The sequence below is a fragment of the Phalacrocorax carbo genome, chromosome 11 (assembly GCF_963921805.1).
Source record: "Phalacrocorax carbo chromosome 11, bPhaCar2.1, whole genome shotgun sequence".
In the NCBI taxonomy this organism is placed as follows: Eukaryota; Metazoa; Chordata; class Aves; order Suliformes; family Phalacrocoracidae; genus Phalacrocorax; species Phalacrocorax carbo.
Window position 1 is genome coordinate 11,711,618 of NC_087523.1, and position 25,239 is coordinate 11,736,856.

At 39.5% G+C, this 25,239-nt stretch overlaps 2 protein-coding genes across 10 annotated transcripts in view; both read left to right on the plus strand.

Annotated features, from left to right (window-relative positions):
• TAF1 (TATA-box binding protein associated factor 1) overlaps positions 1 to 10,899 on the plus strand; it is a 35,364-nt gene extending 24,465 nt beyond the window's left edge. For 2 of the 5 annotated variants that reach the window (XM_064463065.1, XM_064463067.1), the window contains exons 30-40: positions 920 to 987; positions 1,367 to 1,489; positions 2,524 to 2,616; positions 2,692 to 2,776; positions 3,296 to 3,363; positions 3,444 to 3,560; positions 6,299 to 6,424; positions 7,740 to 7,838; positions 8,134 to 8,284; positions 9,069 to 9,246; positions 10,307 to 10,899. In XM_064463065.1, coding sequence (XP_064319135.1) covers positions 920 to 987; positions 1,367 to 1,489; positions 2,524 to 2,616; positions 2,692 to 2,776; positions 3,296 to 3,363; positions 3,444 to 3,560; positions 6,299 to 6,424; positions 7,740 to 7,838; positions 8,134 to 8,284; positions 9,069 to 9,246; positions 10,307 to 10,523 — 1,325 coding nt within the window. In that variant the 3' untranslated portion in view covers positions 10,524 to 10,899. Of the gene's footprint in view, positions 1 to 919; positions 988 to 1,366; positions 1,490 to 2,523; positions 2,617 to 2,691; positions 2,777 to 3,295; positions 3,364 to 3,443; positions 3,561 to 3,599; positions 5,842 to 6,298; positions 6,425 to 7,739; positions 7,839 to 8,133; positions 8,285 to 9,068; positions 9,247 to 10,306 lie in introns of those variants that run through there. The other 3 variants (XM_064463066.1, XM_064463068.1, XR_010374811.1) reach the window with 2 other exon arrangements.
• Positions 10,900 to 11,527: 628 nt separating this feature from the next.
• The window catches only part of OGT (O-linked N-acetylglucosamine (GlcNAc) transferase), a 28,922-nt gene continuing 15,210 nt past the window's right edge, over positions 11,528 to 25,239 (plus strand). Inside the window, exons 1-8 of one of the 5 annotated variants that reach the window (XM_064463069.1) lie at positions 11,528 to 11,823; positions 15,476 to 15,656; positions 16,530 to 16,773; positions 18,321 to 18,389; positions 21,379 to 21,495; positions 22,986 to 23,065; positions 24,533 to 24,728; positions 24,971 to 25,111. In XM_064463069.1, the coding sequence (XP_064319139.1) occupies positions 11,787 to 11,823; positions 15,476 to 15,656; positions 16,530 to 16,773; positions 18,321 to 18,389; positions 21,379 to 21,495; positions 22,986 to 23,065; positions 24,533 to 24,728; positions 24,971 to 25,111 (1,065 nt within the window). In that variant the 5' untranslated portion in view covers positions 11,528 to 11,786. Of the gene's footprint in view, positions 11,824 to 15,475; positions 15,657 to 16,345; positions 16,371 to 16,529; positions 16,774 to 18,320; positions 20,168 to 21,378; positions 21,496 to 22,985; positions 23,066 to 24,532; positions 24,729 to 24,970; positions 25,112 to 25,239 lie in introns of those variants that run through there. The other 4 variants (XM_064463070.1, XM_064463071.1, XM_064463073.1 and 1 more) reach the window with 4 other exon arrangements.

The following is a 25,239-nucleotide window of genomic DNA, read 5'->3' on the forward strand; positions in this document are numbered from 1 at the left end:
TGCTTTAGTGAATGAATCTTTCAATACAAATAGGAATAGTTCACACCTGTTGAAGCCATTGCCTTGGAGCTTGCAGCTTTGAGTAGCGTTTACTGTAATGATTTTGCATATATTCGTTCTTAGTTGTAATAAATTTTTCTGCATTTGGGAAGGTCAGAAAACCAAAAAGCATAGATTCTGCAGCAGAGTATGCATCTTCTGGGGAAAAGTGCTGATTCATTGAACAACTATAGGTTGGCTCTATTCTGACCACCGATAGAAAGGTCTTTGCCCAAAATGTATTCATTTGACAGATTAAAAAAACCTCCCAGCTGCACTGAGTTTCTCTGGGCTGTGCTGCAGCACTGGGGGAGACACTGACAGCACTAGTTTTGTGCCTTTACTACTTCCTTTATTATTCTGACAGTTAAGTCCCTGTTTTATCCTAATAAATTAGATTTTTTTTTTCATAGTTCTGTTGCAAATACTTGTTTCCATGTCTAAGGAATGATGAAATTATTTAAAGCTGTGGTTTTCTGAATATTTCTTAAATGTCCATCTTGCCTTCCTTAGCAGTTCTGCTTCAGTGACTGGATTTAGTGAGGGAAACAGCAATTTCATGACTCTGAAAGTTTGGCAAAGCTGGAGGGCTTAGAGGACAGTCTTTTATAGGCACAGCTGCTTTCCCATAGGGTTTCCAAACCTTAACAGAATTTATACCAGAAGTGTGAATATTTGCTACAAATAATCTTTTCTCAGATAAAATCCATACTAAACTTTAGTAATTGTGTGTATGGAGAATATACTTGAGGATATACTCCCAACTGTGCTAGAAATATAATCAGTGATGCTTTAGGAGTAAAGATTAATTCATACTGTGACATAATTGGCTTTTTTAATCAGGCTGGAGTATCTCACTGTACTTGCTGTGTGTTTGCAGGGCCAAAGCACTCACTGACACAGATATCTCAGTCCATGCTGGACCTGTGTGATGAAAAGCTAAAAGAGGCAAGTTTTGTGAATGAGTTGTGATCAGAGTGGAGAGGGACGGATGGTCGGGGTGGTGGAGGAGTTTGAGGAGAGAGGACATGAATAAGCAGAACACAGGTTTTTAAGGAGAGTAGAAGAATAAGGGAACTTCTCCCCCTATTCTAGGGTGTATTTGAATTTTTACAATTTTAAAGAGTTCACATTATCATAAAAGAGATGCTTGTTTGTTACTCTAGTTACTTTATCTTGTATGTAGGCTTATATCTAGGCTATTTCCCCCCTTATTTACAAGTGTCTTCATAAAAAGGTGAATGGGAGTCTCTTTGGGACAGAGTATCCTGATATTAACAATTATTAATCTAGGGTCAGCCACTGATATTACTTACTTTCATTGCAGAAGGAAGATAAACTGGCTCGATTAGAAAAAGCAATTAATCCCCTCCTGGATGATGATGATCAAGTGGCCTTTTCCTTCATTTTGGATAACATTGTCACTCAAAAGATGATGGCAGTTCCAGATGTATGTAGCTTGAGTAGAGTGTGTGTGATGTGCAAAATGTGCTGATTATAGTCCTGTGGCTATAAATGTACATTGTGGTTGTTAGTGCACTGCAAATAAGAAGTGTGCTCTGTCAGGGAGCTGGCCTGTGATTTTCTGACTGGCACAGGCACACCTACACTCACCTCCTTCACTGGAGCAAAGGTCCAGAAGTGAAGGCTGGGTTCCAGCTTTTTTCCCTGCTGCTTTCACTACTTGATAGTGCCTGTGACAACCTCCCATTAGTATGAAGTCACTGATCTTCATTAAGCATGGTCATTATAAAACATATTCTTCTCCTGCTGCTTATAGCACTTGCTTTGGTAGATCTTGAAGCACTCTGCAAAGGTACAGTTTTCAGGTGCAAACGGAACACAAGCTGATTTCTGTTTGAAGGTTTACTCAGTGGTGGTACTAGTTCGTATTATAAATTTTAAGCTTATCAAATAAAACTGCACAGATAGACTCCAGTATTACTCGTCACTAATGTGTATTGTGTATAACGGAGTAAGGAACAGGAGTCTGTAGTGGTTAGGCTGAATGAGAGAGGGCTTAATGCCTGTCCTCTTTAAAACTGTTGGTTCCATTTTCTGTTGTCAACAAGTTTTCATTTCTGATTTTAGCATTCTTCTGTATAGCTCCCATTGTGAGATCCAACCTAGGTTTACATTGTTTATTGTACAAGCAATGAGTGTTCTTGCTGTACACCGCAGTTACTTTGTGGAACAAATAGTGCTATTAAATAGGAAAGTCATTTGTATGGTTATTATTTTGTATTACATGTTCTTGCTGTCAAACAGGTATCAGCAGGCCTAGTTAAAAATCCAACTGGTAGATCTTTTGTCTGTGTCCCTCCTGAAGCTAAATGATTGGATTCAAGATGCCTTGCAATAAATACTTCCCATGCATTTTGAATGTCAATCAGTTCTGGAGACTTTCTTTACGTAATTTGTAGCTCAAACTGCAAAAAATTCTACACAGAAGCTTTCTAAACTTGTCTGTTTTCTTTCCTTCAGTCATGGCCATTTCATCATCCAGTTAACAAAAAGTTTGTTCCTGATTATTACAAGGTGATTGCTAATCCAATGGATCTGGAGACTATCCGCAAGGTGTGTAGCTTGAATTGAGCAGCCACGTGAGAGATATTTAGACTTGATTACTTACTGGGTGACAATCTCTTCCAGAATATCTCCAAGCACAAATACCAGAACAGAGAAACATTCCTGGATGATGTTAACCTCATTCTTGCCAACAGCATTAAGTATAATGGTAGGTGGTGAAAATCAAGCTTCAGCTGCCTTCTGTACTTAAGTGAATACAACTGGGCACCCGTTCTGTAGTGCTGTCAAAGCCTGAAGCTGTGAATCATGTGCTTTATTGTTGCTTTACTTTCCTGCTGAGAAGAGAGATGCTTGAACAGTGATGTTTTTACTGTCACATGGTGCTTTATTTACCATCTCGTGCAGAATGGGGTAGTTACATTTTGGGAGCGCTTTCTACTTGTTCAGTACACATCTCTGCTTCAGTGATTTGTTTCTGGGAATTTCCTTGAGATTGACAGGGTACAACCTTCCTATCTCCTAAATCATATTTTTAATGCTGGAACAAACTGATTGCTCTTTGTTAGGTGAATGTGAACCCCACTTCGTTATTTCTCCTTAGATCAGAAGGTGTGGGGATTTAGGCACCTGTGTCTAAAAGCTGTGTAACCAAAACCAGTCTTTCTGTCTCAGCAGCTGGAACTGAGCAAATGCCAGAATGGATAAAGAGATTTATTTCTTACTACAGGGCCAGACAGTCAGTACACAAAAACAGCCCAGGAGATTGTGAACATCTGTTATCAAACTTTAGCTGAGGTATGTGGACAACTCTACTGTAATATTTTTGTATGTTTGAATTTTCTGTTCTGCAACCTTAGCAAGCTTCTTTGTCTTAGTATGATGAGCACCTGACTCAACTTGAGAGAGACATTTCTACTGCTAAGGAAGCAGCACTAGAGGAGGCAGATCTGGAAAGTCTTGATCCTATGACTCCTGGTCCCTACACTCCACAGGCAAGTGACCAACCAAAATTTTCACTTCCTCTGTTTTAGATTCAATCTCCTTGATGTTTGATCTAGAGGTGCCTCTTTGTTTACTCTTCTCCATCTGCCTGCAGTTTGTCTTTTAGTAGAGTATCTAGTTGGATGGTGTGCTAACAGCTATTTTTAAAGGATAAGTATGAGAAGTGGTTATGATGCTTCAGAGTGAGATACCTAAGACAAAAAAGGTAATTTCCCAAGCAACTTGCAAAGCTGGTCTCAAGATGAGCTGTGTACAGTCAGGTACAACTGGATGTTGGTTGGAAATTCAAAGACTGTGCAAGTGTAGAAGTTAGAAACCCTGAGAAGGCAAGCAGTGAAAAGGTAAGGAGAACATGAGGAAAAAACATCAATACTGTTGTACTGAGAAGCCAGAGAGCTGTTCGGTGGCTTATTGCTATGAGCAAATAAACTGCCTAATATGGTCAGCGAAGTACAACTCCTCTGCATTCTTTGGTGGGATTCTTTACATTTCTTTATTTTGGTTCTAATGGAAATAACTTTTTTTTTTTACTCTTCATTATCATTTTATAGCAGACAATTGTGTGTGTCAAGTTATGTTGTATGTATTATAGACCAAGTTGGAAGCATAATTTATACTGGAGACTGTATGACAAACAGTGTTTACAATTTGGCAAAGTTTTATAAGCTATTTAGACTTTTTTTTAATGCTGCTTCTTGCCTCAGGCGGTTTGGTTGTTTTTAAAAACATTGATAAAAACTTTCACCAGGAATGACAAGTTCATTCCTAAAAAACAAAACTGCCTTTGAAATTTTTTAAAATAAATTAGGTAAGGGGTTCAGGGAATGTCATCCTAGTGTCTGAGATGTGCTTTTGCTTATTTGGAAAAACTGTTGAAGTTCATAAGCCTGGGCAAAGATCTCTCTGCTAACAACTGAATGATCAAAATTCCAATGTTGTATACCCACTGTAGGAAGACAGAGTAAAGCTTTCTTTGCAGTTGTTCATCCCAATTATAGACCAATAATTTTTCTATTCTGTGCAAGTATGATGTGATTACATCTGGAAAGTTGTAGAAATTAGTTTAACCTTTGTTTAGGCAATAGGTATACAAAGATTATATGGCTGGAGCCAGGACAGAAGGCTACAAACAATTTTGGGGCAATATTTAAACATCCTCCATCCATCTCTCCCACAAAAAAAAACCCAAACCAAATGTAGCATGTTAGGAATTTAGAAAGCACTTGCTAGGAATGATGATTGAATTCAATGGGGTGGGAATACTAAAACTGAGTATCACAGAAAAAGACCTTCCTGGCAATGGGAAGTGTCAGGCTGCAAGGGATTCTTTGGAGATTAGTTGTTGAAACTATCTATTAACACATTTCAAGGAATATTAGGTGGAATCAAAGATGATCCCAGTACCTCAGAGAACGAGGGACAAAAATATCAGTCTTCTCTATCTGATGGTTTCCTTTCCAAGAGCAGTATTACCTGTTCAGATTTCTTCCAAGCTGGTGATCAGGAGAAAGGAAAAGAGGCCTGAGCAGTGAACTGCCTATTAGTTGTCTGCTCCATCTCTGACTTGCTAAAGGAGAGATCTTCCTGAGCATCTCTCTTCAATTTGTCATCTGAATGCCACCCTTTCCCTCTGCTTTTTGGCTGGAGGTACACTCCCACTTTCCACACTCCCAAACTTGTAACAGATGGCAGGTCTAGTGATGGTTACTTGGCTTTAGTTCCCTCTATTTCAAATGCAGTTGCAATGACTAATATTTATCTCCCCATATGTGTCTTCAGGAGTTGGCCTCCAGGATATAAAAAGCAAATACAGCAAGTAGTGAGCTGTTTGTGGTTTACATGTCTATTGAAATTCTTAGGAAGGCTGTTTTGCCTGATTAGATGGTATTGCTGCGGCTCTTACCACTTCCAGGATTGTCATGGAAGCTGTGTATTATAAGGGCATTTTATGAAAATCCTAATCTGTAGTTACTCATTAATTCTTCAGAGGTCAAATGGCATGCAAACTACAGATTGGCTTTTAGAACACTTTATCCTTTTTAACCCTCTTTTTTTTTTTTTTCTTTTGTCAGCTTTAGGGACTCTTGAGACAGTGATTTACATAGAATTGATTGAAAGTTGAGGCTTTGTATGTGCTAGACTTTTTCCAGTTCTGATACCATTTGTGGTTGCAACACCATTTCCATTGTAGGAATGGAAATGAAAAGGGCCATGCTGAGTCAAACCAAAGGTTGATGTAACCAAGGATTCTGTCTCTGGCAGGGATCAGAAGTAAGTGGATACAAACATACAGTGATCCTTCTTACAGTGAAGCCTCTCTGCTTCTGGCAGTTGGCTGTTCAGGCACCTTAAACTGGTGTTGCATCTGGACCATTGTATTTATGAGCTGCAGAGAGGCCTATTCTCTATAAATCTGTCTAATCCTTTTGGAGTCCATTTATGATTTTGGCCTCTGTAGGATTGCAGTGTATAGAAGTACTGACTTCTATTTCCAAATCTGCTGTTTTGCAAACTTCCAACATGAGGTTGTGAGCCATTGCATTTAGCATATTTGTTCTTTAAGAATAAATGGCTTATTTTGATTAAATAGTGTTTAATAATATAAACACTGTGGCAAAAAATGCATTTTACATTTAGTCCTGAAATCCCAGTCTTGCCTCTCAAGATACTGTTCTAGTCTCAGTTCAGTGCCTGAGAATGTTGTCTCCTGTTTCCACATATGCTTTAGCCACCCGATTTGTATGATACCAACACTTCCCTCAGTATGTCACATGATGCTTCAGTCTATCAAGATGAGAGCAATTTTTCTGCTATGGACACTCCCATCACTACCCCAGAGAAGCGAGGATCTCAGGTCAGAATCCTCCATTTTTTCATGTGGTTGGAGAGCTGTGTTGTATAAGCAAGTTACTGAAAGGAGGCAATTATTTTGTAGGAGACAGGTGACAAAGATCAGCAGGTTTCCTAAGCAGAGAAGGGAATCCATTTCAAAAGTTATGCCATTTGTCTCATTTTGACTGCTCTAAGAGAAAAAGAAAAATTTAAAGAGCACTGGGAATTGAGACACTGCAAAACAACAGAGAATCAAAAGCTGCAAAAGACTGCCTAAGGCCAGCTATTTGTTTGCTTCACTACTTCTGGGAGTAGAAACCTGGTGACTCATGCTACAAGGGCTAATATGCAATCCCTTGTTGATTATGAATAGGGAAATGGTGAAGTATATTCCATAGATTTGGAAGAAGATAACTAGATCATTATGGTTGCATCCAGTGACAATTAGAAGCTGTACAAACACCTAGGAAGAGGTGGTTGCCACTGTAGATACCTTATAGTTATAAAAGAAAAAAAAAAGACAAGTTAAAGGTTATACAGGTTAAAAATCATTATAAATGACCTTGTTACAGTAACCAAAGAATATTTTTCCATAGTCTTTATTCTGTATTAAACAATTAAACAAACTAAAAAATTTTGGAGGAGAGGGAATGGCAGAAGGAGATGCAGTAATATGACCATGAAAATAAATTACCAGGAAGGGGAAGAAGTTGAACAGGGCCTCAAGACTGAAAGTGGTACTAGAAAGACTAGTGAAAGCTATTCTGAGCAATCCAGACAAGCAGAGATTGAATATGAATAGTTACGTCTAGTATTGTGGCTGTCTAGCTTTGAGAATACCTTCTATATCTGGAAGTCTTCAAGCTTTCTGTAGGCCTTCAGTTTATAGTCTTTGGGATGGTATCTGCGTGTACCCTCTACCTTAGACTCATGGTGACTGAGGGAAGAACAGGAGAGAGAAAGGCAGGAAAAGATTTGTTGGAAAGTGCTGTTTTGTATTTAAAATATTTTGGGAAAATAAGCACTTTTTAAGATTTAGTGGTATTTTCCAGAAATAGCTAGGTAAACAAAGAGCTCCGGTGCTGTAAGGCTAGAGATTCCCTTTTCAAGGATAAGCACATAAGGGTAAAAGTGTGTGGAGACTGTGTGCTCTCTGATCTTGGAATAAAAAGAGAAAGGATCCTTGCTCTGAGAGCGATGCACATATATTTTCCTTTTTGTCTTTCCCCGCCTGTACTCGTGCAACCGTCATTGTGGTCCAGATGTCAGTGATACCCTTTGCTTTAAGTCCAGTAGTGCCTTCCTCAATAGTATTGTTATTTGTGTTCCCCATTCAGATGCGCCAGGGGCGAGGTAGGCTGGGAGAGGAAGACTCTGACGTAGATATTGAAGGGTTTGATGAGGATGATGATGGGAAACCTAAGACTCCAGCCCCAGTGAGTATATTTACATTAATCCCAGCCACAGTCTACATATTGACTTGCATACTTGTGGTAGAAGTCTCCATAGTGTAAGGGTTGCCTGCTGTGTCTGCCACCCTGAAAGACAGCAGTATTCATAGCAACAGCTAGACTTTTAAATGTAGTTTTAAAATGTTAGCATTATGAAATAAGTGGATACTTCCGAATGAACAGTGTGATGAATAATAGGCATATGCTAGAAATGGCAGCAGTAGTTCATATGTTGTTTGATCTTCACTATCCCTATCCCTTCACTATCCCTTCAACCTAGGAGGTTGAAGATGCAGATGGTGACCTTGCTGATGAAGAAGAAGGATCAGCCCAGCAGCCCCAGGCCAGTGTCCTCTATGAAGATTTGCTCATGTCAGATGGAGAGGATGATGATGATGGGAGTGATGAAGAGGGAGATAATCCTTTCTCATGTAGGTGTCTTTTTTTATAAAAGGTTGAATAGGTTCTTCATAAACCCAGCTAATTTTCTCATGCTTCCATCACAAAAACATACAGTAGAGAGTGTAGACCATAATTGGGATATGTAGGCCTGGTGGTCTAGTAGTCAAAAAGGAAGAGAGACCAAAGGGCAACATGAGAAAACTGTATGAACATAAACGGAACTGAAAACAAAGTGGAATAGGAGTGCTGTTAAGTACGGACACAAAAGAAAGCAGAGTTAAGACAAGATCTGGTCAACTGTATTTTATGAAGTGAAACTGGAAATGGTTCTGGAAAGACTGGGAGTTTGATTTAGTGTGCAGAGCCAGGAATGGGCAGTTCAGTAAAAGCACAACATTTATTTTGGTATGAAACAGCGTGGTCAATGTTAACAAGAACTGGAAGACCTGTATTGAGGTTCTTTTTTGCTTCCCTGTTTTACTAAAAAACTTGACACGCAGAAAAGCTTATAGTGGTATTTAGCAATGGTGTCTGAAAATTATTAGGGGGGAAGAAGGGGAAATTATTCAGAGTAGACATGTAAGGAAGGCCTTTTTGAGTAACGGTGACAATGAGATTGGTTTTGAATAACATCAGAATTGGGATTTCTGTGAGTGGTATCACCTCCCAGATACCCTTTCTGCTACCTTGTGGGGACACGACTGTAAGGAATGTATACAAAGTAAATATTGTAGCCTTTAAACAAAGACAATAGGTATCTAACTGACAGAACAAAACCGTTGATTTGTGACCAAATGTTGGTTTATTACACAGCTATCCAACTGAGTGAGAGTGGCAGTGACTCGGACGTGGAACCCAACGCAGTGAGACCTAAACAACCTCATGTTCTTCAGGAGAACACACGAATGGACATGGACAATGAAGAAAGCATGATGTCTTATGAAGGAGATGGTGGGGAGACATCTCAGGTTATGGAGGACAGTAATATCAGGTAATTAGAGCTAAGAATCTTGCTAAAGTAATTCTTCGAAACCAAGTCCCTTCTCTTAAAGATTTCTGAAGTGTTTATCATAAAAAGCTGAAGAATATATAATGTTTTTTATTTTATATTTTAACTGTTTTTAGTGTTGCAATCATAATTACCATAATTGCAATTCACTTAATGACAGAAATTTGGTTTTGCTGTTAGATTTTAGCTAATAAGAATGTTAAGTTAAATTTAAATCTTATAAGTGAGATGATTTCCTGTACATAGTGGTTTTTGAAGGCAGGACAAATAAAGGTTTTTATAGGTTTTGAAGACTACAAGATGCCTTTGAAGGTAAAAGAAGATTTAGCTGATTAAGTTAATGGTTTTTTTGGTTTGTTTTTTTTTTTTTCCTAAGAAGAAGCATTTCCTTACTTGAAAGGAAATGGCTTAGCTGAAGTCCAAAAGAATAGGAATATGCATATTCTGTATTTTGGAAGGAGTTCCATTATTGGAAAATGACAAGTACAGTAATATCAGCTTTATTTTTTTTGCATTTACTTGAGAAAATACTGACCTACTCTTCTGGCCATTCTGTAGAGTATTAGCATCAGCTTCTCTGTTCTTTTTCTACTTGTGGCATTCAGTCCCTTAATGCTATTATTGATATTTGCCTAATAAAATATTGTACAGGTAGCTATGCTGGTCAGGCAAATGGTCAGTCCAGCCTAGTACCTTGACAACAGTCAGCAAAAAATGCTAGAGAAGATGATGAGAATGGCCTGTCTGCCTTTCTGTCTGCAGTAAAGGTGACAGATGGAAGGTGTTGGAGTGTGCTGTTTTTTCCTGCCCTGAGTAGTATATCAGAGTGCGATGAGGATGCTGGTAGATGATTGTTTCATCAGCAGAACTGGCTTTTTATTTTAAAAAGCTGGTCAGTGACAGAATTGAAGTGCACAGTGGTTCTGAGTGTTCCACAAGGACTTCAATCCAGGGACCTTTTACAGGAATTAAATACAGAATTGTCAGTTATCAGCAGCTGATTTGAACTGATGGTATAGTAACAGTATCTTCTTCCTTCCAGTTATGGCAGCTATGAAGAACCAGACCCAAAATCCAACACAAGAGATACTAGTTTCAGCAGTATTGGGGGGTATGAGATCTCAGAAGAGGAGGAAGAGGAAGAACAGCAGCGCTGCGGGCCAAGTGTATTAAGTCAGGTCCATCTGTCTGAGGATGAGGAGGACAGTGAGGACTTTCATTCCATTGCAGGAGACAGTGACATGGACTCAGATGAATAAAATCCCTTTCCTGAGGTGATGGTCATCCTGTTTTACTCTTGGCTCCTGAATTTCTCTTGTTCCAGTTTGGTATAAGGAACAGTGTACTGTGGACTGTGTTAACAAGATTTTTTTTTTATACAATATTTTTCTTGGTTATAAAACATGTTATGTGACTAAGTGGTGAAAAATAAGCTTTAGACAAGCATGCTCTGCTGGAGTTTTGGGTGGTTGTAACCTGTAATAGTTCCAGAATACAGATGAAGATTTGTATGGCTTATTCTTCAGTCTTTATAGCTGTAAAATAACTTGTCATAAATACTGGACTGTTGTCTGTCAGGAAAAAAATGCTTGCTCAGAATAAAATACCAACTGTTGGTAAACAACTGTAAAACAATTTTCATTTCATAAAGGGAAGGTTTTTCTCTGGGACCACAGCATTAACACAGTGTCTGAAGTGTTACCCCAGACTGGTTTTGATAAGTGCTTAAGTACCTTGAATACTTCTGTAAACAGCTGGGCTTTTTTTTTTGTGTGTGTGTGTGTGTGTGTTTTTTTAAGTTGCAATTTGTCCCAAAAACCAGGATTTGGTAATTTGAGTCTTCAGGAAGGCTCATTATTCACAGGTGCTTCCTCATTTTCAGTCACCCGGAAAGCATGTGCAGAGCCTGGGCTTCTGTATGAAATCCTGCTGTACCGCTGCCTGAGGTCATGTAAATAAAACTCGAGAAGATTTAAAGACGCGCTCCCTTTACTGCCGTTTCTCCACGTCCCGCTGCCGCATCCCGGTGAGGGCAGGTGCCCTCCCGGCAGGCCCCGCGCCGCCGGCACCCGGATGTACGGCGGGCGCCAGGGGCGGCGGGACCCGCACGACGCAGAGCGGTTGCGCACGCGCGCTACCGCTGCGTTTGTCGCAACGGCATGCGCGGAGGGATACAGAATCTCGCAGAAATGGTCTCCGCGTGATGGTACGCCTGCCTGGCGGAGGGCGGAGTTGGCGGAAGGAGACGGAGGTAGTTCCGGTCGGGGTCCATATGCCGCTCGGGGACTCCATCGAGGTCCGCTGGCTGGGTCCGCCCGGACTACTTGCCGGAGGGAGGTAGTTCCGGCAGCAGCCATTCGGTTATTTGCTGCCTCCGCCACCGCCATTTCGGGAGCCGCCGCCTCAGCGCGCTGGGACCGTGGGCACGTCGGTCCTACGCCGGCCGTTTCAGCCGACTGGGCCTCGCCGCACCCGTGGCCCTTTTGCTGCCTCCACCAGAGCTTCACCGGCCCCATTTCCCGATGGCGACCTCCGTGGGGAACGTGGCTGACAGCACAGGTACCGTGGCCTGCCGCGCGGGGACGGGCGCGCCGGGGGCCAGTAGCGCCGTAGCCGTGCGGAGGCTGGGCCCTGCCCTCGCCCGGGGCCGCGCCGGGCTCGCCCCGAGCGCGGCGCTCCCTGCTCGCCGGGCCCGCTCCCGGCGGAACTTTCCAGAAGCGGCGGCCTGGGCGAGGCGGTGGCTCCCGGCGCGGCCCCCGCCGCCTTTGTGCTTGTCTCCCCTCGCCTCGGGGCTCTGACGGGCCCAGGCTCGTCCCTAGGCGGGCTCCTGTCGGTGCTGCCCCGCCGTAGCCTGCGAACCGTTGCTGGGGGAGCATGGCGCGATTAGTTAGTGCGGTGCTCTCTTATTGCTATATTTATCTGACTGTCAGGTGACTGCATTTTTGTAGACGACGAAGGACGGTAAAAACCTGACCCAAAACGTACGTTGACTGGTCCAGAATATCTCGCTTCGCTTACAGAGCAGGTCTTCTGTGGCATAGCCGAGAAGTACATCGCTTTTTTTTGGACAGTACGATAGCGTGCTCTAGCTAGGAAAGATCCTGTCCTACGCTTAGTTTTGAGATCCAAGACTTGAGAGATGGGGGAGAGGAAAAATATAACTTTCCTTGTAGAGCAAGAAAAAGAAGTATTTTGCTTACTGAAAGGATGAAATTACAATGTGGCTTTAACCCCCAGATTTTTGAGGGTTTCTGTAAAGGGAAGGAAGGAAGAGTGTGAAAAGCTGTAACGATGTGTAGGAAAAAATTAAGATATATGGAGAAAGAGATGGGATAGCAATGTAGAGAGAGGGTTGTAAAGGGAAATGATAGCGATACAGAAGTGGAGGTGGAGAGGCTAAGTGCTGCACTACCGTATGTCATTGCTCCTCAGCTAGAACAGTGCGTGTAGTCAGCGAGGCTGCAGCATCCTCTTGCAGCCTTGATCTGTGGAGGTGAAAAGAACATGTGCACGCCTGGGGAGGGTCTTGTGCTTCTCGTCACCATCACCTCCCAGATGGAGGTGGCAACTACTCCTGTCTGCCCCTAAATTTTATCTAAACGTAAGGTTGATTGTGAGTGTATGGTAGGTGCTTGGGTTTTTATTTCTGGGGAAAAAAAATGGTCTTGGGTCACTTGTGATAGTTCTGTGCACGTTCTTATTTTGCTTGTATTCTGTAGAAGTCTCAGGAATGATTGTTGTCATAGCACATACTAGACTTTTCCAAGGTTACAGTCAAAACTTGCAGCGCAAGTGAGCCCATGTATGTAAATTTATGTATGCAAGATTTGATAAGGGATTCTTCAGGGTGTGACTCTTGCAATTAATTTCTTTAGAAATGGATTCAGTGAGCAACCATTGATGGCTGTGTTACAGATTCTTTGGGTTGTAGAGCTTTTCTTCCAGCTAACTTTTAATAGAAAGTTTAGCTCGTTTTGAACTTTGTGATATTGCTGTCCACTTCCTGTTTTCCAATGAACTTCTCAAGGATCATTGCTAAAATACTTGTTCAGAGGTAGATTTTATGCTGAGTGATCGGTTTACGTTATCTCTTCTGGAGGGTTTGTTTTGTGAAGAGTCTTGATAAATGAAAGAAAATTTTAGTATTTCATTTATTTGTTGGTTTTGTTAGCAATTCATATTCCCAGGTGTTAAATATAGTATTTCTGCACTGCCTTCTCCCTTGCCTTGGGAGTTGCAACTTTGGTTTCACTTCTTGCTTCAGTAGGGAGAATAGCATTTAGGTAGTGGTTGGAAGCTTCATTGCAAGTGGTCATAAGAAGTGTAAACTTTTGGTGTGTTTTTTTTTTAATAACACCATTGAAATTTATTTGAATAAGAAATTATTCCTATCCATGGGACATGCTCTTCCTCTATCCAGCTTACCTATGTTTGTGCCATCAGCAGAACTTGAAAATACACCAACTGACAGGAAGGCTAAACCTGTGTGGCTGGTAATGGCAGGAGGGAGTGAGGAACAGCATGTTGGTACTCGAGTATTGTTATTACTGTCAGCAACTTGGACTTTCATAAAGGGTGCTGTCATTCTCATGTTGAATAACAGTTGTATCCGTTTATTGGCAGTAGGTTTAACCAGATACTGAAATCCACTTTTCCCTTAGTCAGGGTTTAGAAAACTATTAAGCTAGGGTCCTAGAAAACAGGAATCTAATCTGGATGAAGATACTTGGTTAATAATTTGTCAAGTATCTGAAAGTGAGTAGCTTTGCTAGTTTCAATTACTATGAAACAGTTAAAGTTTTAGCACTGACAGAGTCTGTACTATCTGGAAAAGCAACTTCAGCTACATCATGTAGTGAACCTTATCTTCAAAACCTGCTAGTGCTAAAAAAGTGATTTTGAAAATAATTTACACAGATCCCAATTTTGTAAAATAAACACTAGATAGTAACTCTGTACCTAATGTCTCTGTGATTATTTTGCTATCTTTAAAGTTCGTGCAAAAGAATTAAAGAGTCTCAGAGGGATTTTGTAGTACCTAACTGTAAGAATATGTGTACTCAGATATCAAGTTGCTGCTTTGTATTAGGAAAGATTTATATGTTTCATTTAAATTCAGAATTTTAGAACTGTAGGTCCAGGTGGCAAGTGTTTCATGAATGGAATTAAGTGACTGCAGAGTACTGGAAATGCTGGACTTCAGGAGGACAAAATAGATGCTTGCAGTAATCAAACCTTTTAATAGTAAGAGTCATTGACATAATGGCAGAATTTGAAGGCCAACGCTTCTTTCTAGAATGAACGATTGTGATTTTTCTCCAAGCTGCATTTGTCTGTATTTTAATACAGAACTGTGCTTTGCAAGAGATTTTATTTACTTTTCACGCTTAAGGTTGTTTTGTATAAAACAGGTGGTGTTTTATTTAAGTATTTTGTTCTCTACAATTTTATCTTAAACACTAAAACTATTTTGTCACTCCCATTCCAGCTAAGCCTCCAGAAGCAGTAACTCCTTTCCTGTACCCTTTCTGTTTAATGGTTCCTTCTGTAGGCCAGTTGCATAATCATTGAAGTGTGTGTGTGTCTCATCAGATGTTGCTCCAAGGCCATTTTTTTTTCTGTGAAGGGATTTTTATTTCTTATAATGTAGGAGTATAAGGGATTCAAGGAATGTTATACTTTTTTTAAGGGTTTTCACTACTGGCACAGCAAAAGTTTCTTTTGTTCAAGTCCTTTGAAGTCTTTGTCTACTGTCCTTCATTTCCCTTTTAAGTTTTTAGAACTTGTTTTTAATACTACAAAGCATAAGATCTACACTCTTGAGGGAAAGTGAGGAGAGTATTGTTCTGTTAAAAGCACTTCTACTGTTATGAACCAAAGTACAGTATCATGTCAGGAATCTCTAAATATGTTTCAAGTTAATGGGTAATGATTGACTTACAAATATTCACAGTCATTACAGTCTGTGTGTTTCCTATTATTAGCTGATGAAGTAATGGGCTTGTATGTATAATGTTAGAAATACCGTAGTAATGAGTTGGGGCATGAAGATCTGAGAGTGCAGACTGCCACAGGCTGTAGTGTTTTGTGTAGTTTCAAACATTTTCATCCTTCAGTTGTGTACACTTTTTTCACTTTGTTCTGTTTTTTGTTTTATTCCCATTGTCTAACTTTTTGTTTTCCCCCCTTAAATGTTTCGGTGATTCTCCAGAACCAACGAAACGTATGCTTTCCTTCCAAGGGTTAGCGGAGTTGGCTCATCGTGAGTATCAGGCAGGAGACTTTGAAGCAGCAGAAAGACACTGCATGCAGCTTTGGAGACAAGAGCCTGATAATACTGGTGTGCTTTTATTACTATCGTCCATTCACTTCCAGTGTCGCAGATTGGACAGGTAGGAGACCTGTGGTCTGTTCAGCTTGCTTTATAGTTTGCACCTATAACAGTAATGAGCATATCTGACAAAAGTTCTGACATGGATTTCTTTTTTTATCATGGAATGCAAATATTAACTTCATGGCAGCAGTAAGGACTGGTCAAAATAATATTCTTCCTGTTTGAATTTTGTTAGGGTAAGAGAAATACATATTGGAAATGCTAGCTTTACAACAAACAACAGATCTTGCCATTATTTTCATGTTATTTTAATACTGTATACATCAATATTGGAGTATCAGCCACACTTGTGTGTACTGGAGGTATTTACCTATGTAAACAAAGGCTTTTGTTTATTTATTCCACTTGCAGTGTGGGGGTTTATGTTTTGTTTTGTGGTTTTTTTTTTTTTTTTAAGTTGCAAGACTGATTGCTGTGAAATGGTGTGATTAGTTAAGGATTTTTGTCATCTGAAAGTTGTCTCTATGTTCTTTCTGCTTGCTTGTTCCTGATCTTGCTTTCTGTTCCTCGAGCATTTTGAACTTTGTTCTAGCTGTAAATCTGTGTATGCTGATGAAGGAAGTAAGAACTCCTGACTGAGATCTATTTTATATAGGCTTCTGAATGAAGTTGAATAACAGTTCAGATATGGGAAAATAAAATGGGGCAGATACAACATAATTTTACATCTATATCTGTCGGCTAGGAGAAGCTAAACATACAAGACGGCTCTGTAAGTCTGGTTTTGTTGGCTGTATGGCTCACTTAAGCCTGAATGTTCATTAAGTAACTAGGTGAACAGGCAAACACTGAAAGTCAAGGGTGGGGTGGTTTGGTTGTGGGGTGGTCTTTTTTTTTTTTTTCTAATCCTAACTTGTCTAATTTTCTCCAGGTCTGCTCACTTCAGCACTTTGGCTATTAAACAGAATCCACTGTTGGCTGAAGCCTACTCAAATCTAGGCAATGTATACAAAGAACGTGGACAGCTACAAGAAGCAATTGAACATTATAGACATGCACTACGCCTCAAACCAGATTTCATTGATGGATATATTAATTTGGCTGCTGCACTGGTAGCTGCAGGTGATATGGAAGGAGCAGTACAGGCATACGTGTCTGCCCTTCAGTACAACCCTGTAAGTAACATTTTATTTTGTAGAACAACTCCATACTTACTACTGTTCCAGGACACACAAATAGTAGGTTTCAAAGAACAAACGAGTGATAACCCTTCCCTCTAACCTGTACACCACAAACTTAAAAGTGTTAAGTAGATCATTAAGGATTTCTGACAGACCTGTGTCACTAGAAGTTTTATATTGCAATACAGTAAGGGCTGCTGGCTCTGTACTTATCTGTATTGTTGAGATAACAGAAAAGCAAGGAATTGGGGTTTGTGTGGGGTTTTTAATTTTGGGTTTTTTTCCCTTGAATTCTGAAGTTTCAGTGAATAACCTCATATTTAGCTTTGTGTGATTTAAGGCAGTATTACTACAGTGAGAGAATCACTGCTCAGACTTGAATGTGAGATTGTGGAAAAAACATCAGGTATTACTTTATCATGAAGTCAGAAATCTCATGGTGAGAAGAGTTGCCTTGGTTAGATTTCCACCATGGACTGATGTACAGAACCATCATTTTTATGTTGTATAGGCTGAAACTGAGTATCTGTCTGTATGTGACTCCTATAAAATAAATCTGGTGTTTGGATTTATGGTTGTAACTGTTTTGGACTGACATTGTTAGTAAACAGTGTTAGTAAACAGACTGCTATCTTCTGTTTACCTTGCATTGTACTCAATTTGTGTAGTACTGTTCAGGTATCTGCTTGCTATTGGTCGTGTTTTGTCAAAAAATACTTAATGCAGTGTCAGTCTGGTGTTCATATATGCTTTTTCCTTTGGAAAAGCAAGTGCAAACCCAGGCCAACAAGAGGTCGGAATCTTGTTTTGCTGTGTTCTTCAGCCTAGGTGAACTTGTCTAACTTATTACGCTAAGTGGTGTGACTAGTTGAGTTTATGCACTGGCTAGAAATACTGTAAGATGATGCTTTCTTACAGGAGTTGAGTTTTGTTTCTGTTAGAAATCTCTTTTGTTAGCATAGGCAAAAATGCCCCCATTCTTTGTGGCCTTTACTGCTAGATAATGTAGTTGTAGCCTGTGCTTTGGTTACAAATGAAAGAATAAGAACACATGGCAAGGCTTTTGAAAATTAATGTATTAGTGGGGAAAAAGGAGAATAACTGTTTTGGGGGTACAGGAAGCAAAATCACTATATATAATCGTATTTAAAAGCCATAATGGCAACGGTGTAACTTAAGAATAAATGTTTGCAGTCATGCTTAAAAAAAAAGGGGGAGGGAATCTTTAAATACTTACGTATGGCAAAACATTTTAAGCTGCCTGTGGGGAGCATTTGATTTTGGTTTTCTGTTACATTCTGTATAAGGAGGAATTATATTAAACACTGCTTACTCTTTTCTGCTTTATAGTTGTATTTTTACAGTACTAAAATCAGTAAGATTTCTTGGTTGTTATGTTAGGTCAAGAAAAATAATTGTGCTGTATCTATTAAGAACGCAAAGTAACACACCAGTCCTCTACAGATTATTTTGAAAGTTCTCTGTGAACACCTTTGCGGTGTCTGAAGTCCTGAAGCTGATACGAGACTTTGATTTTTCAGGACTTGTACTGTGTTCGTAGTGACCTGGGGAACCTGCTCAAAGCCCTGGGTCGCTTGGAAGAAGCCAAGGTAGGTGTTGGGTAGAATACATGTAAACGTCAGTGTTTTGAAAAATTGAACTTTGCACCAAGTCTTCAAATCTGCGTTGATCTACAGACAGTCTGAGAAACTGCTGAAAACTGAAGGCACTGAAACACCCCAGAGTAGTTGCAGGGCAAGATATGGCATGTCCATGTTTAAAAGTTGGTTTAAGTCAAGAAATGGAACATTACCAAGCCTTTCTGTTGAACTAGACTATCTGATACCATTCTGAAGTATTGGGCAGGGACTCCATCATGGTCTTACCTGGAAATAAGTAGCAGTCCTTCAAATCTGAGGCTTGCCTGCTGGTGCCAAGCAGAGAGCCTGTGGTTAGCTCAAGATTCCTGTACGATGCAGGTGCTATTGAAAATGCTGCTCTTCTAAAGTCCTTTGTGGCTTGTAAGTGGAGAAGAAACTTATCCAAATGTTACTTTGTAATATTGGCTTTTAAAGATTTTTATTCTTTTAACTTTTCCCTTCCCTTGATAGTGGAAGAAAGGCTAGTAAATGATGAATAGCTGCAGTATGCGAACACCCTGAATATCTTTTCTTCATGTCTTTCCTCTTCCCTCCCCCAAAATAAAGAAATCAAAAGGACAAAGCTGGTTTGTTTGGGAAATGAACTGATCGAAAGAAAACTTGCTGTAGTGGAAAGGTGGCTTCTAGCAGTCTTGTGTTTCCTAAACTAAAAATTCGAATACCAAGATGAGTTTAAAATTCTTGGCATGTTAAAACTTGAATTGCACAAAGAAATTGTCTTGTTACAAGCCACCTTACGCGTCCGCGCTGCAGGGGTGAGGAGTGTGGAGAAATCGGAAACACTCTGGACTCCACATCTGTCACTCCAAGCCCCACGCGCATGCTAAAAAGTGGAGTGTATGAACAGCGTAGCTGTCTGTTTGGCTGCAGCACCATTTGGGGAGGGTTATGATCTTCATGGGGTAATGGGAGTGCAGGTTCAAAGTTCATTATTTTTTGATTTATCTTAACAACTTGGATGTGCATACCATCCTAGGGCAGCCTAATTGATTTGGTCAGATCCAAGTTGAAAATATTTTGTAGCAGCATTTACATTTTGAACAGTCTTGAGACTTTTGGTTCTCAGCCCACCAAGCGGACAGCTAACATGAATTGCACTTCACTGCAGCTTTAGTGTGACTGGTATAGGCCAAGACACTGCGCCTGCCTTAGGTTGCTGACTTCTTTGTTTCAGAGCTCTGGAGACACCTAGTTTGAAAGTGTTATTCTGTTTTGTCAGAACTTAATAAATGAGGAAAAACATCTTGAGTAAATTGCAATGTATTTCTTTGGTTATCAGTCCATTTGAAAGATCAAGCCAGCATATTCCTTACAGTTTGAACTAAAATTTAATTTCTTTGTAGATATTTCAGAGCCTTTCTTCCAAAAAAAAAAACCAACCAACCCAACCCCTGCTGTATGCAATTGCCCTGATTAACCCTCTCCCTTCTGCATGTCTCCCTTGTTACAGACAGATTTTCCTCATTCCAATGTGTTAAAAGACATACCCAAAAAAATGCATTTGCTTTGTTGAACTCTTACTAATGATCTTGTTTTATTTTCTCTCTTGTTTTTGGTTTTTCACCACTGATATTGTATTTAGAAGGTTTCAGGTGGGTGAAACCTCCTATTCCATGCGTAAGGTGCCTCGCTGAAGGGAGCTCGAGGCCTGGATCTAGGGCAGACACACACCTCCTCCTCCTCTTCCAGCAAGGAACGCACCGAAAAGTCACATGATGAGAAATATGGTAACGGGTTTGTAACTGCCACAGCAAAAACATTTGCCTCCATGCCTGAATCTTCTGTCTTGTGGCTTCAGAAACAGCTTAAAATATTTAATTACAAGCAAGTAATGTAAGAATATTTTATACTAGTAGCCACAAATTCTTTCAAAGAAATAAAGTAAAAGTAAATTAAAATACTTTTTTAAAGAAATAATTGGAGATAGTTAATAGTAAAAGCTTCTAACTCTTCTCGTTGTTCATTTTTTTCCTTTTTTCTTCTTTGTTTGGATTGCAGCGTTCTGCTCTTCTGATGATGCGCTGTGATCCTGCAGTAGCGCAAAGGCTGCGCAGCGGTAACGCGCATTGCGTGCGATTAAGCCCTCGTGAACGGTTGACTAGACGATTAATCTCTGATTGGGTGACTGCCCAAGCTCCAGGCTGTAGCCTTTTGGATAAAATTGGGTTGTAATGCATTTAGAGTCTATAAATCAAATTTAATATGTGAGTTTCTGTATGGGCCTGTCTGGTAGATTAATGATTCTGGTTGGCCGTTCACTGGACCTAGGGGCAATCAATATAGCAAAGCAGTTCGCAGCGATAGCGTGGCGCCGTGCTGTTTAGGATGCGCAGCGATTTCTTGCGCTTGCATTACAGGGACCTAAACCTTCATGCAATCCTGTCATTTGAGGTTTTGAAGCTGCAGATGATTGAAGTATTTGAAGAAACTTGGGAACAAGATACAAATTGGGTCTGTCATCTCACTTGATAAGGACAATTAAAACCAAAGAATGGCTTAATCTTTTTCAGTAGCTTTTCTATTTTTTTTAAAGTAATTTCTACCTGTTTTAGAATATTTCACAATTTAATAATTTTATTTCATGGTGAAGTTTTTACACACACGTGTTTTGTTTTTATGCACTTAAGGGTGGCCTGTATTTGTGGTGAACTACGTGAATTATTTCTAAGATAATTTCTTTGGTGACCTGGTGTCCAAAGGCATGTTAATTTTTATCAGCGTAACTGAAAAATGGTGGGCTTGCACCTGGGTTTTGGTTTGCGCTGGCGCAGGATCAACAACAGTTTGCAGCGCATTAGTTTTGGCGCAAGCTAGCCTATACTGCAGGGTCACTTTTGGCTGGTTAGAGAAGGCATACTAACAATTATTTTCTCTCATTTTTTTTTCTTTTTACAAATATTCCCCTTCCCTTGTATCTCTCTTCTTTAACTGTTCCAAGGCCTGTTACTTAAAAGCTATTGAGACTCAACCAAACTTTGCAGTGGCTTGGAGTAATCTTGGCTGTGTTTTCAATGCCCAAGGAGAAATTTGGCTTGCAATTCATCACTTTGAAAAGGTAACTATCGAAGCAAGTCAGCTTCACTGCTAGATTTTAATCTACCTGCAATTGTCTGCTTGTAGATGATAAGAAGTTCTCTGCTGATTAAAATATTTCTGTGATCCTGTTAGTTAACATTCTATGTTAATAGGTTTTTTTTTTTACATCCTGATGTTTCAGACTGCCTGTATGCCACTAGAGGGAGATGTTTAGAATTGCCCCAGGGACTTCACATACATGTCAAATATAAGAAAATGCGTTAAGATGTTTTACAGTCCTTTTCTGGCATAGATTTTTTAAAAAAATCTAATTTGATGGGAATAATGTTTTGCTGGTTTCGTGTGTGGGAGGGAGAAAGAACTTTGTGCTTAAAATAATTTTTCATTGTGATTTTGTTTCAGGTATTATTGTCCTTTGAGTAACTGAGGAGAACAATTTTAAGTGACACATTAATCACTAATTCCTCTTTTCCAGGATTATTTTTCACAGCTATTGTTTCAGACTTCTCTAGATTGGTGTCATTAACTAGTTGTCAGATACCTTCTAGTTAATATCTTAATTCAGTTTGTACTGACTTCAGAAACTTAAGTTTCTAAACTTAAGTTTCTAAAGTTACCTAAAACTGGATTTAAGATGTGGTGGACAGTTTCTTCCTGACATTTATGACTTAAGATCTACCAAAATAATTTTAACTGCTCAGGTTTGTTTGGGGTTGTTTTTTTTTTTAATACGTGTCTAGTTAGGGAGTATTTTAATTTTGAAATAATATTTCCCATGAGAAAGACCTAAGTGTGTGGCCTGTCAAATACTCACATGTAGCTTATTACTGCATCTTCTGTAACTTTGTTGGTTCTTAAGTTTTTTGCGTTTTACTAGTTTGGAAGGAAGTGAAAATGTTTTGGGTGTGTTTGTTGCGTTGTTGTTGTTGTTAGCTAAATGGCTACTGAATTCTCCCTACATACACGATGCATTTGCTCTTTTCTCACTCTTGTGAACCCGCCTCTTTTTTCCTGGGCTGCTGAAGCTTTAAAAAGCTGTCTTATTTTGCAGTAGATAAAGGAAATGGATATGGTTTTTTTAGGGTTTTGTTCCCTAAAAATAAATTAAAGGCAGCATAGTGTGGCTGGGTAGGAGTGTTAACTATGATCAGCCTAACCTGAAATAAATGTTTAATGCTTTGTTCTGCAGTAGTTGCAATTAACTAGGTAAGCAGATTAATAAATTTGAAGGTAGTGCATGCTGTCATCTCTGCAGATAAATAACTTTGATGCTCTGTGGTTGATTTATATAACTGAAGTTTTCCTTCCTTACGAAGTTATTGATAAGGTCTTAGGTGCTTACCGATTGGGTTTGTCGTATCTTAAAAGACAAAACACAAACAAAAAACCCTTCCCAACCCCCTAGCAAAACCCAAAAACAACAACAACAAAAAAAACCAAACCCAACTAAGCTTCATAGAGAATCTTTTTATGTTATTGCTCAAAACTGTTACTTCAAAAATATTTCAGGCTGTAACACTTGACCCAAATTTTTTGGATGCTTACATCAATCTGGGAAATGTCCTGAAGGAGGCAAGAATTTTTGACAGGTAAGCAGATAAGTACTTTCGTGCTCTTAGTGGCCTGTCGGATATATCAAGATACAAATTGGGTTCCTGATGATGTAAAATCTGTCTAGACAGTATAGCAAAGATTTCTGCTGTAAGCTAAGCAAGCAAATGGCTTTGAAATGCATACAGAGCAGGTTATTGGACTTAAAACCCAAAAAAAGAAGATATTGCTGTGGAATGTATTCCTTTATGTTACCTTCCTGTACCTAATAGAATGTTAAAAACGAGAGTTTCTGAAGGTATCGATGAAAATAGATTTGAAATTAAGGCTGGGGACAGGTGAAAATAAGGTATTCAAGAAAGACATGAACCCTTGAGTAGTCTGTTTTTATTACATGATTGAGGACATGATCTACAAGTGTGTATCTTCTAAAATTTTCCTTCTATGTAAGACAAGCTGAAATGTTGAAATTCAGCTGAGCATCTGATTGATTGTTCTCTATTTGTTATGTGTCGACATCATGGTATTGCATGGAGCTGTAGTACTGCTCCTGTCCTTTTTGAACTAACTTGTTTTGAGACCTCTAAGCTGATACATATGTGAATCTTCCTTTTGTTTCTGGAGGAAGATCCAGGCTGTGTTTGTATGCAATACACCATACTGCGTCTGTTAATCGGATTATAATTTCTGGTAGCTGTGGTTTGTGGCTCCAAATTTAATAAAAGCTTGCAGGGAACAGGTTAATTATTTACACTGTGTGCAATCCAGCTAGTTAATAATTCAGTGATTTCTGTCTTATCCGCAAATTGATGGGTCACACGGGCATATTTCCTCATCATTTTAGACTTTACATCACATTTTTGAGAATTTACTTACTATGTATTCTGTGTACTTTTTTTAGAAATCAGATTTGAATACATCCGTCACTTATATAGAGCTATAGGAACATACAATTAATGATCTCACTTTTGAACAAAATGAAGTTTGAAGTATAAGTAAAGCACGATACGTGTGTTAGGTTAACAGAGAGAATAAAGACCTGTAATAATATGATACTGTTTATGTTGTTCCAGTTGAATAGTAAACTGGAAAAAAAATGGAGCAAAAGTCTCATGCTTATCCTAGTAATGAAGAGTGTTTAAAGAAAACTAGATGAAAGCTTTAGTTTTTTTCCAGAAGACTTACGTTGATCACTATACAGCATCAGGTGGGAGGAAAATATTCCTGCTTTACAAAGTATTTCTTCTAGCCTGTTAGTTATTACAGAATTGAGCATAGCTTTAAAATAACATGAGTTACAATAATTCATCTCTTGAATAGGCTTTTAATTCAGGCAGTATTCTTCTGAGTTTTCAGAAACATCTTACAGGACAGATTTGTGTGTGTTAATAATACATGTCCCTTGAAGTTTGGGTTTTTTTTTTTATGTAGGTTGTTCTTATGACCACGGTAGATAAGAGTTGCTGCTCGGTGGATGGTTGTTTACTTTCTTTTTCTTGTTACAGAGCTGTAGCGGCCTATCTACGAGCCTTGAGTTTGAGTCCAAATCACGCAGTTGTGCATGGCAACCTTGCCTGTGTGTATTATGAGCAAGGACTAATAGACCTAGCAATTGACACCTACAGGAGGGCTATTGAACTACAACCCCACTTCCCTGACGCCTATTGTAACTTGGCCAATGCCTTGAAGGAGAAAGGCAGTGTAAGGAGTACTTTCTTTTTCCCTTTTTAAAATTTTTAAAAATAAAGTGAATGTTTGTTTTGGACACCAGGTGTCATGAGCTTTATTAAGGTGGGATGTTACCCTCATTTAGTTAGTCACAAGGAAGAATAATTCAGGAAATCTCCACCTTGAACTTGTTAAAAGTGATTGTATGATGACTTCTCATAAACAATACTGTTACAACAAATATTACTATATTAACAGTATCCCTTTTTTTGAAGGTGGTAGAAGCAGAAGAATGCTACAATACAGCTCTTCGACTTTGTCCCACTCACGCAGATTCTCTCAACAATCTAGCAAACATCAAAAGGGAACAGGGGAATATTGAGGAAGCTGTCCGTCTTTATCGGAAGGCTCTTGAGGTACAGTTGGTGAGGGAGAAGTGAGGAATTAAAGTTGGGAATGTGTAATATGACATAAGTTTGTGTCCTGTCCCATCCCCCCGCCTCCCTTGGTCAAAAGTGGAGCAACATCTGCTCAAAGACCTGAG